Source organism: Salvelinus fontinalis, chromosome 38 (assembly GCF_029448725.1).
Source record: "Salvelinus fontinalis isolate EN_2023a chromosome 38, ASM2944872v1, whole genome shotgun sequence".
NCBI lineage: Eukaryota > Metazoa > Chordata > Actinopteri > Salmoniformes > Salmonidae > Salvelinus > Salvelinus fontinalis.
This window is the reverse complement of record NC_074702.1, coordinates 3546367-3566849: the sequence shown is the minus strand read 5'-3', so window position 1 is coordinate 3566849 and position 20483 is coordinate 3546367. Positions and strand designations below refer to the sequence as shown.

Below are 20483 nucleotides of genomic sequence, written 5' to 3'. Positions count from 1 at the left end.
TTTGGTTTACTTTGTTTTATTTTCACTTAACAATAACAGATATGGTGAAGAAAGCTAAATACATCTAAAAGTCTAAATACATCTTAATAAAATGTTATTGGTCGCATATACATATTTAGCAAATGTTATTGCGGGTATAGCGTAATGCTTATGTTCCTAGCTCCAACAGTGCAGTAATACCTAACAATACAAAACACACAAATCTAAAAAGTAAAATAATGTGATTAAGAAATATATACATGTTAGGATGGAAGTCTAGAAGTCTAAAAGTCTAAATACACATTAAAGTCTAAATACACCTAGTCTATATACATTTAGAATTTTCAAGATTCTGGTTTATTCTGGTTTCTAGAAGATCAATGGATGCATGACCTGGAACCACACAATAGATGTAGCCATTGTCATTGTTCTGTTGCTAGGCCTCTGGGTGTGGTGACATGTTTAGACAGCAGCTTCCCTGGGGCTGTTGGGGTTATTTTTAAATCATACATTCTTGCCTCTTAGAGCACCATTATTATAAACAGAATTACCTAGGCTTATTACAATCAATTATTGATAGATCCAAATGACCAGTTCCTCCTTACTGGATTAGAGGTAGCTACTGTAACTCATTATGGTTCATGTGAACGGCATGGTTGCTAATGTCAGTGCCAGGACATGATAATGGTTGCTAATGTCAGTGCCAGGACATGCTAATGGTTGCTAATGTCAGTGCCAGGACATGATGATGGTTGCTAATGTCAGTGCCAGGACATGATAATGGTTGCTAATGTCAGTGCCAGGACATGCTAATGGTTGCTAATGTCAGTGCCAGGACATGATGATGGTTGCTAATGTCAGTGCCAGGACATGATAATGGTTGCTAATGTCAGTGCCAGGACATGCTAATGGTTGCTAATGTCAGTGCCAGGACATGATGATGGTTGCTAATGTCAGTGCCAGGACATGATAATGGTTGCTAATGTCAGTGCCAGGACATGCTAATGGTTGCTAATGTCAGTGCCAGGACATGATGATGGTTGCTAATGACAGTGCCAGGACATGATAATGGTTGCTAATGACAGTGCCAGGACATGATCATGGTTGCTAATGTCAGTGCCAGGACATGATAATGGTTGCTAATGACAGTGCCAGGACATGATGATGGTTGCTAATGACAGTGCCAGGACATGATAATGGTTGCTAATGACAGTGCCAGGACATGATCATGGTTGCTAATGTCAGTGCCAGGACTTGATAATGGTTGCTATTGACAGTGCCAGGACATGATAATGCTTGCTAATGACAGTGCCAGGACATGATCATGGTTGCCAATGTCAGTGCCAGGACATGATAATGGTTGCTAATGACAGTGCCAGGACATGATAATGGTTGCTAATGACAGTGCCAGAACATGATAATGGTTGCTAATGACAGTGCCAGGACATGATAATGGTTGCTAATGTCAGTGCCAGGACTTGATAATGGTTGACTGACGACCTTAATTGAGTGAAATGTACAGTATAAAGGAATGATCTGGTTCATCCTTTTTCAACTCAGATTCACACAGAAGTACATACTGTATTCCCCGTTGCTCTATGTAATCTGCTTATTCACCCGTGTTACAGATGGTGTGAAATAGGGGGACAAATATTTGTGATGGAATGGCTTCTGTGAGCTTTTCACTTCAATTGTTCTCTCCAAGTAAGCAAGGGAGTTTTTCTACACTTTGGGTATTAGTATGAAAACAGAAGAAAGAGCGCCCTCTGCTGTTCATCCTGTACTCTACTATCAGTGCCTCTCCCTTATTAAGGCATTGTTGGCACAATTGCAACTTGGCCATGTTTGCGTTGGGGGGAAAATAATAAAATAATAAATACATAAAAATAAAAAGAGTACATGACTCTTCTGAGAGATTTATGAAAAGTGATTTTATTTCAGTGGCTGACAAATACAGATATTCTTAGGAATACTGTATGATACTTTACAAACTGGTGACCCCATCATTCACCATCAGCCTTGTACTTGAACTAAAGACTTGTACTTGAACTAAAGACTAACACAAAAATATGTATCTGTACAGAAAATCATTGAAATGAATGTGAATAACTGTACATTGGGTAGAAATGCAGTGGATAGATTTAGTGTTCTCTATGATACGTCTTCAAGGCAGTTGGGGTGGCAGGTAGCCTAGTGGTTAGAGCGTTGGGCCAGTAACCGAAAGGTTGCTGGATCAAATCCCCGAGCTGACAAGGTACAAATCTGTTGTTCTGAACACTGTTCCCCGGTAGGCTGTCATTGTAAATAAGAATTTGTTCTTCACTGACTTGCCTAGTTAAATAAAACATAAAAAAGGTAATTTCATACCTGCAAAACCTTGAAAAATACCCAAATCACATAAATATATGCCAGTAAATCCTGAGCGCTCCTCAGAACACTTTAATTGTAAATTCAGGACTGATTGAACATAGTTAAAATAAGGACTAAAGGCTGGTTTATACCTGGGCTAATGACACAGACAGTCGCTTGACCTACTGTAAACCAACCTTATAATATCGTGAAGTTCAGACTTCTACAGCTCATCGTGTTTGTAGGTAAACTCTCTAGAAGATATGAATCAATCCTCGCCTCATGACGTGCGTCAGTGAAGAACAAATCCCTTATTTACAATGACGGCCTACCGGGGAACAGTGGGTTAACTGCCTTGTTCAGGGGCAAAACAACAGAACAACAAATCCAGCTTGGGGATTTGATCCAGCAACCTTTCGGTTACTGACCCAACACTCTAACCACTAGGCAACCTACTGCCCCAACTGCCTTGAAGATGTCTTTCAAACTCTTTCTTCAGGCTTCACAGAGAAAACATAAAACCCTCACATTAACAAACACCTCCTCTCTGTAACCCAGATGTAAAATAATCTGCCTACAGGAGATTAACAATCTGGGTTCAAATACTGGGCTTGATTGAGTTTATCCCGGTGTAACAGTATCACTTCCTTCCTTAGGTAGGTACCCTGTCCCTTACTGAGCTCGAACCAGTGATCCTCTGCCTCGCAAAAACATGAGACATTTCAAGATGGGGAGTGAGGTTAGCCATGTAGCTTGTGACTCGAGGGTCCACTAATCCCTGCCGTGTGTAGAGTCCTCTGATGCCTAACTCTGGTTTGGAGAGCCTCCAGTCATCGTTTTGATCCATTTCCTGGAACGTTCTGAATCTCCATGATCTCAATGTCAAAGATCAACGTACTCTTAGGGGAGATTTTAACTGCCAAAATACACGTGAGCAATATGACACGATGGCTGTGTCCCAAATGCCATCCTATTCCCGAGTGTATTTATTTCATCCAGAGCGCTCTAGTCAAAAGTAAAGCACTAGGAAAGATTGTCCCATTTGTGGTGCTTCTGATGACATTGACTTTGACACAAAAGAATCACTTAGCGAATTAAAGTAATTATGGATTTCAGTGTTTCAGGAGATCACACTAACGTTCACACTAACGATCAGTTCTGTAATTGGGTATGAAGGGTTAGGTAAGCACTAGGCTACTGAGTCATATGTTAATACATGTGTAATACCTTCTCCCTCTTTGCCATAGGCCAGAGCTGGGGGGATAGTGAGCTCCCTCATCCCTCCTCTCTCCTGAACACATGTACTTCATTCAGCCCCTTATCCCAACCCTTGATCACCTCTCGGATCCCCAGGGTGAACCACACTGGCTGCTTGTCCCTGTGGTTACGGCTGCCAAGAGTCACACAGATCCATCATAGTGTTCTTAAAGAAAAATCAGTAACCACTAAATTAAAGGACTAGTTCACGCCAGTGGCGGCTGGTGGGTGGAGCTATGGGAGGATGGGCTCATTGTAATGGCTGGAATGGAATTCATGGAACGGAGTCAAACATGTGGTTTCCATATGCTTGATGTGTTTGATACCATTCCATTCCAGCCATTAAAATGAGCCCATCCTCCTATAGCTTCTCCCACCAGCCTCCTCTAGTTCACACGCAAAAACACATCATTACAGTGCTGACATGCACCATTTTTCAGATTGTATTAATAGTGGACTATTTAACAAAATATCGTTTTCGATTGGACTGTCCCTTTAACCAACCGGTTAATCAGAAAAACAAACACATCGATTGTCAATGTCGACAAACATGCAGGTGTGCAGGTGTTATGGGAGTGGGATCATGGGGATTGCCACCTTCAAGATCCCAATTCAACCCTTGAGTATGATGGACTGGTTGACCATTGGTTAGTCGACTAAGATTGCAGCAACAGGCAACGGAACCTTATCCAATCAACAAAGCATTTCATATCGGTTTCAACAAGTCAGCTGGAATGAAACATGGTGCCATTGCTCTCCAGAAATCCCTCGAAGTGCACAAGAAGTATGTCTCCATATTTCGACTTCCTGAAAGCAGGCAAATGGTTTATTCAAAACCTCAATTTTCACCTCTGGTTCAGGTAGTTTAGCGCAATTCATATATAAAAAGCACAAAAAAATTGACCAAAATATAGGAGTAACATTTCAGTGCTTTCTGGTTGGATAGATTAATCACACCAGAGTACACAACTAAGTAGACTTCGCCTGACTAACAAGTGTGCAACAAACCTGCATGGAGTCTAGATCAATTGATAGCTACGTGGCAGTCAAACTGAGAGGGGTACTTGCAAAATGTTTCCCTTGTTCATTTGTGAGACCACCTTTTTTGCGATTGGAGAGAATTTTTGGAAGCCGCACCCAATTTCTAAATAGTTTCTGTTCATTGGAGGACATACATAGTTCCTCCCACATTGTCACGTCCACAGGCCCTAAAACGCAAATCCATTTGACGTCATATAACTGGGCGGGATCTCACGGAACCCCATTCATGTATGACTTACGTACTTTTCTGTCGTAGCCAAGTGAAACGGGTCCTTTATTTCCGAAAATCTTACTTGGTAATTCAATTGAGTCTCCAGGATCAGCTGTGGCCGGCGTCTTGTTCTAATAAACAAGTAATGAACCTCAGAAACAGATGAAGAATGGAGGGAATCCTATACAAGTGGACAAATTACATAAGTGGTATGTAGAAACTAAGCAGCTAACTGAGCTTCTGAATAAGTCAGCTTTGAATCAGATTGTTAGCTAGCTAGCTAACAACTAGCTGGACAAGTAATCAGCCAGAAAAACAACATGATCTAACCATAGCTAGCTAGTTAGCTAATTGTCATTGGATGGCACTGAGCCATATGGTTATATGTCTTTCTCTGTTAGCTAGCTACTACAGGTTACAATGAATAGTGAAAGTTGTTTTTCACAGTGGTCATAGTTATCAACATCCTTTTTTCCAGGTTGGCAGCCTCGCTGGTTTGTACTGGAAGGAGGGACTTTGTCCTACTATGACTCGCAAGAGGATTCCTGGAAAGGATGCAAGGGAAGCATCAAGATCTCAGTGTGTGAAATACAAGGTTGGTACTTGGTAGCTATTACTGGCTTGGTAAAGACACAGTGGCCTGTATTATGACAACATGCTAACTGTTGCGGTCCTTTGAACTAGATTGACTCTTCAGTAGGGTGTAGCCTATCTGAAGCTTAATCTATATTGTTGTAGTCCCAAACCTTCCATTTGGAAAAACTCTTTCCCACTTCCTGTTTACCTGTGTGCCTATATACATGTGACCCATGACCCAACATATAGAACCGCTCTAGTGTACAAATTAAGTGGAATATACAAAGGCAGACAAACTATAGACAACATAACAACCACATATGATTGCCAAAATGTCTCCTACACCGGTGGTTCCCAACCTGGGGTACTTGGCCTATCCACAGGGGGTACTTGAGAAGACTCATGAGCCCATAGACCTACTGGTAAAATACACATGGGGGTACTTCAGGGGTACGCCAGGCAGAACTAAATTCAGTTGGTGGTACAGTAACCAAAAAAGGTTGGGAACCACTGTCCTACCCCCTGCTGTTAACTGGGGTTTACCCACTTTCTGTCTTTCTCTCTCTTCCACCATCTCTCCCTGCTAGTCCACTCCTCTGACTTCACACGGGTTGACCTGACCATCCCTGGAGAACAGTACTTCTACCTCCGAGCCATCAACGCAGCGGAGAGGCAGAAATGGCTGGTCGCGTTGGGATCTGCAAAGGCCTGTCTGACAGACAACCGAACCAAGAGAGAGAAAGGTAAGATGATAGCTTTGGGTTACTCCAAACAAGTCTGAAAACACACAATAGCTTGAGTGAAACACGATTTCATGCTTTTATGTGGGTATTTAATTTGGCTTGGTTTTACCTGTTGTAGCCTGGTGCCTGTCATGGACATGTAGGTCTACATGGGTGACCTGTTAAAAGCTTTCCAACTGTTCATGAAATGAATGTGTTTATATTCCTCAACTGGTGGCCCGAGGGAGGGACAAAGTTTTCTGAGCAAAAAACCCCCAAAACAAGGTGTTTATTTGTTGGAACTGATTTTACAGTCTCATGTCCAAAGTATTCCCACGCATAATAGAGATGTGATCGTAAAAATGTAAGCAAGGTTTGAAATTATTATGTTTTAGTCAAATATATTTTGGGGATTCTTGCGATCAATTTTCAGTCTACAAATTATTTTTTATTATGTTCCGGCCCCGCTCAATAAAAGAATTGTTCCGCTGCTGACTAGTTGATGATCTACAGCAAGTAAGTGAGAACCTCCGCATCCCAAATGGCATCTATTCCCATATAGTGCACTACTTGCCCATTGGCCCTGGTCAAAAGTAGTGCACTAAATAGGGAATAGGGTGTCATTTGGGATGTAACCAGTAAAATGAATTTCCAGGTAAACAAAAGAGAAGAGCAGTCTCAGTTAAAGCAATCCTGTTTATTACAAGTTATAGCCTCCAGCACAGCAGCAGAGGAAATGTCTACCTGGCCTTCTCTGAGACTAAATCCTAATCAGCAGACAGCTGTTCTGTAAACACCAGCCCAGAAGGCTTGTATGAAGTCCAAACAAAAGGCAGTGACTGTCAGCTTCTACAGAATCACAGTGTTTCAGACAACACAATAATAATCAGTGTGTTTAGTCCTTGTACCTCCAGTCTGGCGTCAATCACTATCAACAGATATGAGTTTAATCCGTAACATACAGCATCCAGTCTAGTGACCATCAACCCGAGAGCCACCAACAGAACATTGTGTATTATAGAGAGCCACCAACAGAACATTGTGTATTATAGAGAGCCACCAACAGAACATTGTGTATTATAGAGAGCCACCAACAGAACATTGTGTATTATAGAGAGCCACCAACAGAACATTGTGTATTATAGAGAGCCACCAACAGAACATTGTGTATTATAGAGAGCCACCAACAGAACATTGTGTATTATAGAGAGCCACCAACAGAACATTGTGTATTATAGAGAGCCACCAACAGAACATTGTGTATTATAGAGAGCCACCAACAGAACATTGTGTATTATAGAGAGCCACCAACAGAACATTGTGTATTATAGAGAGCCACCAACAGAACATTGTGTATTATAGAGAGCCACCAACAGAACATTGTGTATTATAGAGAGCCACCAACAGAACATTGTGTATTATAGAGAGCCACCAACAGAACATTGTGTATTATAGAGAGCCACCAACAGAACATTGTGTATTATAGAGAGCCACCAACAGAACATTGTGTATTATAGAGAGCCACCAACAGAACATTGTGTATTATAGAGAGCCACCAACAGAACATTGTGTATTATAGAGAGCCACCAACAGAACATTGTGTATTATAGAGAGCCACCAACAGAACATTGTGTATTATAGAGAGCCACCAACAGAACATTGTGTATTATAGAGAGCCACCAACAGAACATTGTGTATTATAGAGAGCCACCAACAGAACATTGTGTATTATAGAGAGCCACCAACAGAACATTGTGTATTATAGAGAGCCACCAACAGAACATTGTGTATTATAGAGAGCCACCAACAGAACATTGTGTATTATAGAGAGCCACCAACAGAACATTGTGTATTATAGAGAGCCACCAACAGAACATTGTGTATTATAGAGAGCCACCAACAGAACATGGTGTATTATAGAGAGCCACCAACAGAACACTGGACATGGTGTATTATAGAGAGCCACCAACAGAACACTGGACATGGTGTATTATAGAGAGGGAAATGTATGCAGAGAATATGATCTTTATTCATCTTAAATATTCACATAACACAACAAAGGATATTTTCAAGAAGTGACATCACATGTCTCTCTCTCTATCAGAACACCAGGAGAACACAGAGGCTCTTAAGACCAAGATGTCAGAGTTGAGGCTGTACTGTGACCTTCTCCTCCAGCAAGTTAACCAGATCAAGGACAGTGAGGAGAATGAGGAGGTAAGACAGATGGCGGGGTGAGGTTTCAATGGCCTATTTACTCTCTGTGCAACCATAACTTTTTCTCACTGAGTTCAGTATGTTTGCTCTGTTTGAAGCGCCAGTGGATTATGTTGCTATGCAAATGGCCAGTCACTTTTACAGCACAAGCAAGGGATAAGCAATGGCATAAGCAATCTGCTTAGGAGTTGATGGTTGTGTATATCTGTGTGTCTGTTTCAGGCTGGGGAGAACCCTGGCACCATGGTGAAGTCTACATGCACCACCTTCATCAAGACGTTGGAGGAGTGCATGCTGATCGCCAACCGCACCTTCAGCTCAGACCAGGCCACAAAGACCCCACCCGGGTCGCCTCCCGTGGCAACCATCAAACCCCAGAAGGTACCAGCGTACGCATAGAGATACCAAAGGTTTTTTATAACTAAACCAAGATGGACCACAGCCCGTCGTTTCAAATGGGAACAAATGAGTCAGTGGGCAGAACAAGCAAGGAGGTGGGCAGAGCCAAGCACGAACTAGCGAGATCCTATTGGTGCGTTCTAGCATTCCTTTGCATATTTGCATTAGGGAACGCCCACACTGAAGTGAGCATGTGCAACAACTCAATTTGAATTTGCACTCCTAAGTAACAACAATTTTAAAACTTTGGCAAACAGTAAAGTCTACAAAACTTAGTCCACTCTGTTTGTAACATATTTTAGTTTTGGTAACAGAACTGTATTGAGATCAAATGTTTAATTGATGAGAAAATGAGCAGAATGTCGGCCAAAATCCATCTCGTTCCGTCTTCACCCACTGCCGGCCGCTGGGCTTCCTCTCACCACCGTATTTGGTAGTGAGTGGAAACACCAACCGGATGCTTCACATTTATACATCCGGTGAAATATCTGTCTCGTTGTTCTATCTGTGGAGAGAGTTTAAATCCTGATAGATGGCAGATGTTTAGTTATGTTGCTACGGTGCAATGTCCATTTGAGGGTTCTATTTTATGTAATTCTATGGGTATAAGGGCAATTCTAGGTTTGATTCTGAAATGACCGTAAGATCCATATTGACCTAAGAGTTTCTAAACCCAGAGGTGCAACATTGTGAGACTTCCGAGAACGCTTTCGAAACAGATCAAACAGACCAGGCTGGGATTGGGTGTTTTTAAAAGTCTTGAGAGAAGTGGAAAATGATTCTTTAGTTGTTAATTTTCTCGAAATCTAAAGGCTCACCCTAGATTGGAGCCAATATCTTAAGTAGTTTAACATGTTATTACTCCAACCTCGTGACAAAAGGATGTTTTCATTTTTGTCAAAAACAACGTATCTATCGAAGGACTACCTTTTGATTTGGCGGCCTGCACATGCTCAGTTTGGTGCAAGACGACCGTGATTCTACACATGAGCTTAGCTAGCCAACGTTTTATCTTCAAACTGCTCTGTCTTTGGCTAATGTGCTATTTTCTTTGTTCCACAGGTCAAACCTGTCAATCAATCAAATCAGGAAAAGTAGGTGGCTCTCTTTTCAGAAGTTTGGTTTGAAGCTAACTTGTTGCTCACGTTCTCAACCTTTACACCAGCACTCCCTTATCTCCATCTTCCATGAATTGTTACATGTCCACTAACTGCTGAAACTACAGCATTAGATATGTATCTATGATAACTCTGTGGGGGGTCATTGTCTTGTTCTCCGGGATGTGGGGGGGTTATTGTCTTGTTCTCCGGGATGTGGGGGGGTTATTGTCTTGTTCTCCGGAATGTGGGGGGGTTATTGTCTTGATCTCCGGGATGTGGGGGGGTTATTGTCTTGATCTCCGGGATGTGGGGGGGTTATTGTCTTGATCTCCGGGATGTGGGGGGGTTATTGTCTTGATCTCCGGGATGTGGGGGGGTCATTGTCTTGTTCTCTGGGATGTAGGGGGTTATTGTCTTGTTCTCCGGAATGTGGGGGGGTTATTGTCTTGTTCTCCGGAATGTGGGGGGGTCATTGTCTTGTTCTCTGGGATGTAGGGGGTTATTGTCTTGTTCTCCGGAATGTGGGGGGGTTATTGTCTTGATCTCCGGGATGTGGGGGGGTTATTGTCTTGATCTCCGGAATGTGGGGGGGTTATTGTCTTGTTCTCCGGAATGTGGGGGGGTCATTGTCTTGTTCTCTGGGATGTAGGGGGTTATTGTCTTGTTCTCCTGAATGTGGGGGGGTTATTGTCTTGTTCTCTGGGATGTAGGGGGTTATTGTCTTGTTCTCCGGAATGTGGGGGGGTCATTGTCTTGTTCTCTGGGATGTAGGGGGTTATTGTCTTGTTCTCCGGAATGTGGGGGGGTTATTGTCTTGTTCTCCGGAATGTGGGGGGGTCATTGTCTTGTTCTCTGGGATGTAGGGGGTTATTGTCTTGTTCTCCGGAATGTGGGGGGGTCATTGTCTTGTTCTCTGGGATGTAGGGGGTTATTGTCTTGTTCTCCGGAATGTGGGGGGGGTTATTGTCTTGTTCTCCGGGATGTGGGGGGGTTATTGTCTTGATCTCCGGAATGTGGGGGGGTTATTGTCTTGATCTCCGGAATGTGGGGGGGTTATTGTCTTGATCTCCGGGATGTGGGGGGGGTCATTGTCTTGTTCTCTGGGATGTAGGGGGTTATTGTCTTGTTCTCCGGAATGTGGGGGGGTTATTGTCTTGATCTCCGGAATGTGGGGGGGTTATTGTCTTGATCTCCGGGATGTGGGGGGGTCATTGTCTTGTTCTCTGGGATGTAGGGGGTTATTGTCTTGTTCTCCGGAATGTGGGGGGGTTATTGTCTTGTTCTCTGGGATGTGGGGGGGTCATTGTCTTGTTCTCTGGGATGTGGGGGGGTCATTGTCTTGTTCTCCGGGATGTGGGGGGGTCATTGTCTTGTTCTCTGGGATGTAGGGGGTTATTGTCTTGTTCTCCAGACACAGGGAGTGTAAAGAAATCTCAGGAGGATCTGTAACACATGACAACCAGAGCCTTGACTGTGGAGCAGAGGGACCAGACCAACGAGACGGACCAGACACGCTCCCTGAGAGAACCACCCAAACACCCCCAACAGGTCTCATTTAAATACACTTGCCCTTTCAAATGTACGTGTACACATACACACACACAAAGTTCTGTAGAAAGAGGACCAGCTGAAGTTGGTAAAGTAATGTCTTCTAGAGTTCTGTAGAAAGAGGACCAGCTGAAGTTGGTAAAGTAATGTCTTCTAGAGTTCTGTAGAAAGAGGACCAGCTGAAGTTGGTAAAGTAATGTCTTCTAGATGGGAGACAATGATGGATGCCCAGCAGCTTTATTATATTTATCTTAACGTTGATTAAAATGACGGACCCCAATGTACGAAGCCAGATGTATCACTGGCACATGATAAATGTGGAACTTAGAAAGTGCTTCTTTCACAATATGGCACACCTAGATACTGTTAAGGTAGTGGTTTAGAGTTCCCCTTGAAATGGCATTGACAATTCTGCTTGAATGGGTTTCACATGCCAGTTGCTATGGCTCATACATGCCAACTGGAACAGAACACTTGTTAACATGCTGTGTGTGTGTCTCTGTGCCATACAGAACATAGCCCAGCCGGCGGAGACCACCAGGGCCCAGAGGAGTCTGCAGTGGAAGAGGAGGCCACTACCCAAACCACCCACACAAACCCTGACCCAGAACACACCGACCAACCAGCGCAGCAGGAAGAGGAGGAGGAGGAATTCAAAGAGGTGGAGCAGGAAATGAGGAATGCCCAAGAAGAGAAACAGGAAGTGACCCAGAACCAACAGGAAGCTGGCACTGACCAAGAGGAAGCCAAGCTGGAAGAGGAGCAGCCTTCCCAGCCTCAGGAAGAAGAGAGGGAGGAGGAGGAGACAGAGCAGGTGGACACATTCTTCAGTACGATGAGTCACAGGTATGGGGACACACCGCAGGAGGGACACATACTGTAGACCTTACGGTGTAGGGTGAAGTTGACCCTAGAATGCTGATCTGTGGTCAGTTTTGCATTTCCCCCGCTAATGGTTAAAGGGATAGTTTGGGATTTTGGCAATGTAGCGTTAGCTCAAAGACTGGAAGGCTTGGGTATCTGCTAGCATGCTAGCTGCAGAAGACATTTTCTTTGCGCTAAGCTAGTTAGCATTGGCTCATGAAACTACCTCCAACTTCCTTCATATTGAACGCATAGACATTGTATTAAGGTCAAATATTTTGCTAAATATCTTGAAATAAGAGAAATGACTTGTATTAAGCATGTTTTTGGTTAGAATATGCACAATTAGACTGGTACGGGGGAAAAAGAAGGAAAAGTCAGCGTAAGATATTTAGGCTTGCCTAGATTTCACTTTTTGCATTGTAGGATTGGGGGAGGGGAAGCTGATCCTAGATCTGTAACTCGGGGAAAACTTCACCCCAGAGTGTAGGTGTTTTACTACTGCGGTCAATGCTAATATTTCACAAGCAGTAACTAGACAGAACAAGGGCCAACACATACACTAATCGATTAATCCCCATGTTTCCTATAATTATTCTAGGTACTGTAATGATGTTGATTACACAATGAGGTATTTATTATTGAAATTAATGTATTTAGTGTGATCAGATTATGCTGTGAATTGTGCTACTCTGATATATACTGTTTAGGTCCAATGCTAATGCTTTGGGTATGAAAGGGCAAAGGTCATTTTTCCATGCCTGTGCGAAAACAAAAAGGGAGAACTAGCCTGGTCCCAGATCTTTGTGCTCTTGCCAACTCTGTTGCTGTTAATGACTGACTAGGTTAAAACATAGCAAGTTTTATGACTTTTTAAACCCATTTGAACATATAACAAGTTTTACACTGGTGTGTTCTCTGTTGATCACATGACTATTACAGATGCCCTCATCTGATTTAAAAAAAAAAAAAAAATGGTAATCATTTAACGCTTTCTTTTCTTTTGGATGACATTTGAAAGCACCTATTTAACAGTGTTATTCAGCATTAAGATAGGATTTGAATGATCATAACTGTGATATGAATGATCATAACCATGATGTTGTGATATTACAGTATTCCAGTGACGGGGAGAGACAATGTAAGCAGTGTTAACGTGTTTAAGTGCAGTAAACATCGAACACAGAACTAGTGTAAATTAAATCCTTAGAACAATGCCGTAGAGGTTGGGGAACATAGCAGATATGCTTTTGATACATTAGAATTATTTATGATACAGGTGTATCTTAGTTAGAGACAAACTCAAAACAAGTATCAAATCACCTAATAGCCTGACAGCATGGTCTTGTGTGGAGGCTGTCTTTGGCTTTGGTTGTATCTGTTTCTGTTTTGGTTTGATTGAATGAAATAAAGGTTATCGATGCTGGACCTCACTAATATCTCCCCTTGTTTGAATCTCTCTGACTTCCCTTTAGATTTAGTGATATAAGACTGGACGGTGACAGTGGTATTCCTACACAAGCCTTTTTGGACTCATGCTATGCGATAGTGCCTGTATTAGGTAGGATGGTCACTTCACTCATCTGTCTCTTCGTCCATCTTTTTTTCATTTTTTTTTTTCAATCATACCATCTTTCCTGAAACATGTTGTCAATAATCTTTTCCACCTGGTGGTGCATGCTCTATCCATCATGTTTCCTTCAGTCTCCTCTCACACGTTCATACTGTTCTCTCCTCGTCTGCATCTAATTGATCATCCTATTGGATGTGTTCTCTGGTTGACTGGAGGCATTTCTTCTCTTACTAATCAAGTAATAATATACATTCCTCAATCTACACACAATACTCCACAATGACAAAGCAAAAACAGGTTATAATTTTTTCATAATTTACTAAATAAAAAACCTTATAAAACACCTTATTTACATAAGTATTCAGAACCTTTGCTATGAAACTCAAAACTGAGCTCAGGTTCATCCTGTTTCTATTGATCACCCTTGATATTTCTACAACTTGATTGGAGTCCACCTGTTGTAAATTCAATTGATTGGACATGATTTGGAAATGCAATGTCTGTATGTGAGTCTGGAGTGTGTAATCCATCTTGAAGTCATACAACATCCCTCTCTCTGTCCATTGTTCGTGTGATCCGACCCACCGTAATGCATGTCACTGTGATAAACTATAGACAGCTACTGGTATGTATTGTATGTTATACACATTGCTCTGGATCCTCCAGGCTTACGATCTCTTCCATGTTATACTTAGTTGTTTTGTCAATTTACTCTTCTATTGAAGTCTACATCAGTTTGTAAAGGTTACTGGGGAATAAAACACCGGGGTGGGGGTGGGGTTCCCGGACACAGATTAACACACATTCTTGACGCAAAAGCATTTAATGGAGATTCTCTGTCAAACTGTTTTTTTTTAGTCCAGGACTAGCCTTAATATGTGTCCGTGAAACCGCCCCACAAAGACAAACAATAGTGTAACAAAAATATCCAGCATTGAAGTGACATTGGACTCTCTCTCCTCAGACAAACTAGGATCCACAGTATTTGGTCCAGTAAAAATGGATTTTACGGGCAACATCAAGGTAAGAGGAAAGGTTGTCTTGAGTTTAGAACAATGTTAGATTTTTACATTACAGGAAATTAAAGTTAGATTAAGTTTACTAAAGCCTACCTTTTTTAAAAAGCTGCTCAAATCAGCATAACATTCCGGATGTAGATGTTGTATAAGCCTGTCTGGTATCAACAGTTCTCTAAATTACCACAAGAGGGACTCTCCTCCCTCCATGCAGTTACAATGGGACCAAATTGACTTTTACACCCACCGGGTCTGTCCCAAATGGCACCCTATTCCCTATATACGGTAGCGTAGTACAGAAGTAGTGCACTACAGAGGGAATAGGGTCCTTAACCTGCCCTGTGAGCTCTTCAGTTGGGCAGAATACACTCTAAACAAAGACTGTTCTAACAGTTGCTGTGCTGGAAGGGGAAAGTGATATGTCATTAGGCAGTGCTGTGTGTAAAGCACTGGAACATTTCACTAGCAGAGCTTTAACAGAAGTATTTTACTCTACCGCCACCAAGAAATAACAAGCTATGGTTCCCAGTGTTGTCATGGAACAAGTAAACCTGTTAAGTGGCAACACGACCAACCAGATTTAGAAACCTATAAGAACTGCTGGGGCTGCGAACAAACGGCTCCCTATGCACTACTTTTGACCAGGGCACACAGTGCACTATAAAGGGAATAGGGTGCCATTTGGTCGGCAGACATTGTCTTTATGACGACAAGTCCTTCTGTCTCTCTGTGTGGCTGTCTGTAGAAGATCCACCAGAAGCTGTCGTCGGACCCGGGCAGCTTCCCCACACTGCAGACCATAGTGCTCCATGAGGTGCAGACCGGTGTGGCCCGCGTCCGCAACTCAGCCACCGAGGCCCTGCTGTGGCTCAAACGAGGACTCAAGTTCCTCAAGGAGTTCCTGTCCCTGGTCAACTCTGGGGAAAGGGATATCCCTGGAGCGCTGGGTGAGTTAGCATTGCAACACCGTGATACACACACACACTGGTTAGGTGATAGTCCTCTTTTGGTTTGATGTCATATAGTGTATTACATGATGTCCTCTGTATTCCTAACACACTCCCCTCCCTCGTTCATTCAGGTAATGCTTATGGACGGAGTCTGCGGCAGTATCATGGATGGGTTGTGCGAGGTGTATTTGCTGTGAGTAATACTTGATAATCAGTCTTCAAGCTCTTTTTTTTTTAAGGAAGCAGTTTATAGTTGGAAAAAGTATCCCAACATAAGATCATGCCCACTTGGGCGGGCGGGCACTAAGGCTATTATAGTCAACTGAAAGAAAGTAATCAAGGAAAAAAACTATTTAGTAAACAGAAATAAAATAATTAACAAACCTGTTTGAAAAACTATACTGAAACTTATCTCTGACTCCAAAACCAACTACAATAAGAACATGAATTATGTTCATTTTTCTGGGGAGGCAAAAATGGGGTTTAAGGATTTTTTTCTAATGGTGTTTTCAAGCTTCTGAATCTGGTGGATCACATTGAGATTCAATTATAAAGTCAAAGGGAGACTGAGGAGCAGCACTGCAGATATTGGGTGTGTTTGAGTGGTAAGTCTAAAACAACCAACTGTAGATGGAAGTCAAGGGGGGGTTTGAGTGGTAAGTCTAAAACAACCAACTGTAGATGGAAGTCAAGGGGGGGTTTGAGTGGTAAGTCTAAAACAACCAACTGTAGATGGAAGTCAATCGCATTTGCGACAGCCGAAAGTCGGACACTAATGTAGTTCTCTAACAGGCTCAGATCAACATGACAGTGTTGCCATTGTTTATAAAAAATGTTTTCTTTATAATGTATATAACCCATATCACACAAACTGAAATAATAGTATACTGAACAAAAATATAAATGCAACAGGTAATGTTTTGGTTTCATGAGCTGAAATAAGTTTCCAGAGATTTTTCCTAGGCACAAAAGCTTATTTCGCTGAAATTTTGTGCACAAATTTGGTTACATCCCTGATAGTGAGCATTTCTCCCTTGCCAAGATAATCCATCCACCTGACAGATGTGGCATATCAAGAAGCGTATTAAACAGGATGATCATTACACAAGGGCACCTTGTGCTGGGGACAATAAAAGGCCACTAAAATGTGCAGTTTTGTCAAACACAATGTCACAGATGTCTCAAGCGGAGGGAGTGTGCAATTGGCATGCTGACTGCAGGAATGTCCACCAGAGCATTTAATCTTAATTTCTCTACCATAAGCCCCCTCCATTTTAGAGAATTTGGCCGTACGTCCAACCGGCCTCACAATCGCAGACCACGTATAACCACACCAGCCCAGGAAGTCCACATCCGGCTTCTTCACCTGTGGGATTGTCTGAAACCAGCCACTCCCCAGTGGGTTTGCCTGGCTCCCAAGTGGCTGGGCCTATGCCCTCCCATGGTTGCGCCCCTGCCCAAGTCACATGAAATCCATAGATAAGGGCCTAATGAATTTTTTATTTAACCGGGCTCATTGAGATTTAATCTCTTTTTCATGACTCAGCAAGATGAGCAATTTATTTCAATTGACTGATTTTCCTTATAACTAACTCAGTAAAATCATTTCAATTATTTCATGTTGCGTTTATTTTTGTACAGTATACAGTGGAGAGAACAAGTATTTGATACACTGCCGATTTTGCATGTTTTCCTACTTACAAAGCATGTAGAGGTCTGTAATTGTTATCATAGGTACACTTCAACTGTGAGAGACAATCTAAAACAAAATTCCAGAAAAGCACATTGTTTTGAGCCTGTAATCAAACCCACAAATGCTGATGCTCCAGATACTCAACTAATCTAAAGGACAGTTTTATTGCTTCTTTATTCAGAACAGTTTAACTGTGCTAACATAATTGCAAAAGGATTTTCTAATGGTCAATTAGCCTTTTAAAATTATGAACTTGGATAAGCTAACAACGTGCCGTTGGAACACAGGAGTGATGGTTGCTGATAATGGGCCTATGTAGATATTCCATTAAAGTCTGCCGTTTCCAGCTACAATAGTTATTTACAACATAAACAATGTTATTTTAATGGACAAAAAAGTGCTTTTTCTTTCAAAAACAAGGCCATTTCTAAGTGACCCCAAACTTTTGGCCAGTAGTTTAAGTACAAACCTATAATAACCTTGGTGTGTTCGTGTGTGAGACTTATTGACATTTTTCATCTCTCCGTTCCCAGCTGGCCCTCCGAGCAGCGCCATCATACAGCAGCTTTGCGGCGGCTCTGGTGTCCAGAGAGGGGGATGAACTGAAAGAAGGATTCAACACAGGCATGCACCGGGACCTGGGGGTCTACCTGCCTGCCATGGAGAACCAACTGGCCATCCTGGATGCCCTGTATGAAGAATACAACCTGGAGTCAGATGAGGTGGTCTGAGAGGAGGAGACGAGATCCCAACTGGTGGCCTGAAGAGACGAGACCCCAGCTGGTGGCCCGAGAGGAGGAGACGAGATCCCAACTGGTGGCCTGAGAAGAGGAGACGAGACCCCAGCTGGTGGCCTGAGAGGAGGAGACGAGATCCCAACTGGTGGCCTGAGAGGGACACTACCAGAGGAGGAAGAGAGCCCTCAGACTCAGACCATCTGGGATACACTGACAGAGGAGGACGGTGTGGAGGGAGAGGAGAACCCTCTTCAGGATGCAGAAACTTTAACCCTGGAGGTGTAGGCTTAGTTGGTTTGCTCCCCGAGAACAGGGTCAAGCCCCAGGTAGCCTGCTCACTAGATTAGCCAATCGGAGCCATCCGGAGGATGGAGGGGCGTGATTGAGTGTGAGCATGCTCGGTGTAAGATGAGGTATTGTCTCACATTACTAACTCTGGAACAATGCAAGGCCTAATGGCCGTAGAGGGACTAGGTTTTGGAGGGAGGACTTTTTCAGGTTTTCCTTCTAGTGGTTTACGCTTAGTACTTCCAATTACAAAGGGTGCACTGTTGTACAAATGGTGGTCTTCTGACGGAGCACATTTCCTGACGACGGATGCACACTTCACTTCGTTATAGTGACTGACTGTACTTGATGTAGTGTACAGTACTTTAGACTCAGGCTCTTTTCCCTCCTGTGACTTCCATTATGAACAGCTGCACCATTGGTTGCTGAGAATGCACAAATATGAACTTTTACTTTAAATTGAGGCTGATATTGTTATAATTGACAGCATTATTTGACAGCTTACATAGGCTGTATGTAATGAACTGCATACACCACTGAAGAGTAATGTAGCAGTGTTAGTATTGATCCCTGCTGAACTCATACACCAATATACTGTATCTACATGGATGACCTCCCTCCCTCTAGAACCCACCTCCTCCCTCCCTCTAGAACCCACCTCCTCCCTCCCTCTAGAACCCACCTCCTCCCTCCCTCTAGAACCCACCTCCTCCCTCCCTCTAGAACCCACCTCCTCCCTCCCTCTAGAACCCACCTCCTCCCTCCCTCTAGAACCCACCTCCTCCCTCCCTCTAGAACCCACCTCCTCCCTCCCTCTAGAACCCACCTCCTCCCTCCCTCTAGAACCCACCTCCTCCCTCCCTCTAGAACCCACCTCCTCCCTCCCTCTAGAACCCACCTCCTCCCTCCCTCTAGAACCCTTCTCATTCTAGCATATTGTCTCATCTACAAATGTATTGTTTACCAAGTGACATTAACATGAACTAGTATTTTCCTCGTTATTTTAATCATTTAAATGTAGTCTTTGAGTAACTTATGGAATAAACCATGTTCTATATGGATGGATGGAAATGTCCATGTTTTAATGTATAGGGTTCGACTGAGGTGCCAACTGAAGTGGAATATATATATAGCAAGGCCTTGATTGAAAATGTATTAACAATCATGATGATGGATAGATTGTTAGTCTATTAGCTGACTTTCCTCTCTGTGACTGATGGCCTAACTGATGGTGTGGGTTAATGATAATACAGTGGTTATCAGAGGCAGTCTAACTTTGGCCTCTTCATTCTGGACATGAATTCAGTCTTGTTATAGATGCACTGAGCCATTTGAACAAAGCAGGAAGATCTGACCGATGTGCAATAGGCTGATTCCTTGTTGTGAATCATTTCTGCTGTTACTGCTAATGTTTTTGCTATGCTAATGTTTTTGCTATGCCAATGTTTTTGCTATGCCAATGTTTTTGCTATGCTATTGTATCTCACAATTTCAGAACACAATTTATACGAATGTACATAAGATGGCATTTTTACATATGTATTAAACTTGATGAAATGATGAATGGGTACGTTTTGGTCATTTGGATGGTGTTTTTACCTTGGGCATTTCAGTTTCCATTCCAACCCTGTGGAATCCCAACCTTCTAAGACTCGGGTTCCCCTCCTATACACACTCTCTATCAACCTATATCTTCCTAGCCCTTGATGATGACTCTCCATTACACAGAAGTCATTGGCTGAAGGCATCTTCTCCATGGGGTTTTCTTAAGAGTCCTGACACTGAGTTTGTTGAGAGCATGGTTTTGGAAGCATAAGGACGTTTCATATCAGTGAGAAATAATTGCCAAACAAGGTTAAATTGATACACACCCTTTGTAGGGTTAGGGTTCCCACAAGGCCATATTTCCACAGAGCCACACAGTGGGGGGGTGAATACCCAGAAAACCTAGGTCAAACAGGGA

The 20483-nt window shown here is 42.8% G+C and overlaps 1 protein-coding gene across 1 annotated transcript; it reads left to right on the top strand.

Annotated features, from left to right (window-relative positions):
- Positions 1–4826: 4826 nt before the first annotated feature.
- On the top strand, positions 4827–20080 carry plekha8 (pleckstrin homology domain containing, family A (phosphoinositide binding specific) member 8). Its single transcript, XM_055903116.1, has 13 exons — positions 4827–5046; positions 5316–5432; positions 6001–6156; positions 8240–8352; positions 8575–8733; positions 9814–9845; positions 11263–11399; positions 11912–12245; positions 13739–13824; positions 14801–14859; positions 15598–15799; positions 15934–15995; positions 18029–20080. Exons 1-13 carry the CDS (start codon positions 5007–5009, stop codon positions 18224–18226), a joined length of 1695 nt encoding a protein of 564 aa, XP_055759091.1. The 5' UTR covers positions 4827–5006; the 3' UTR covers positions 18227–20080.
- Positions 20081–20483: the final 403 nt, after the last annotated feature.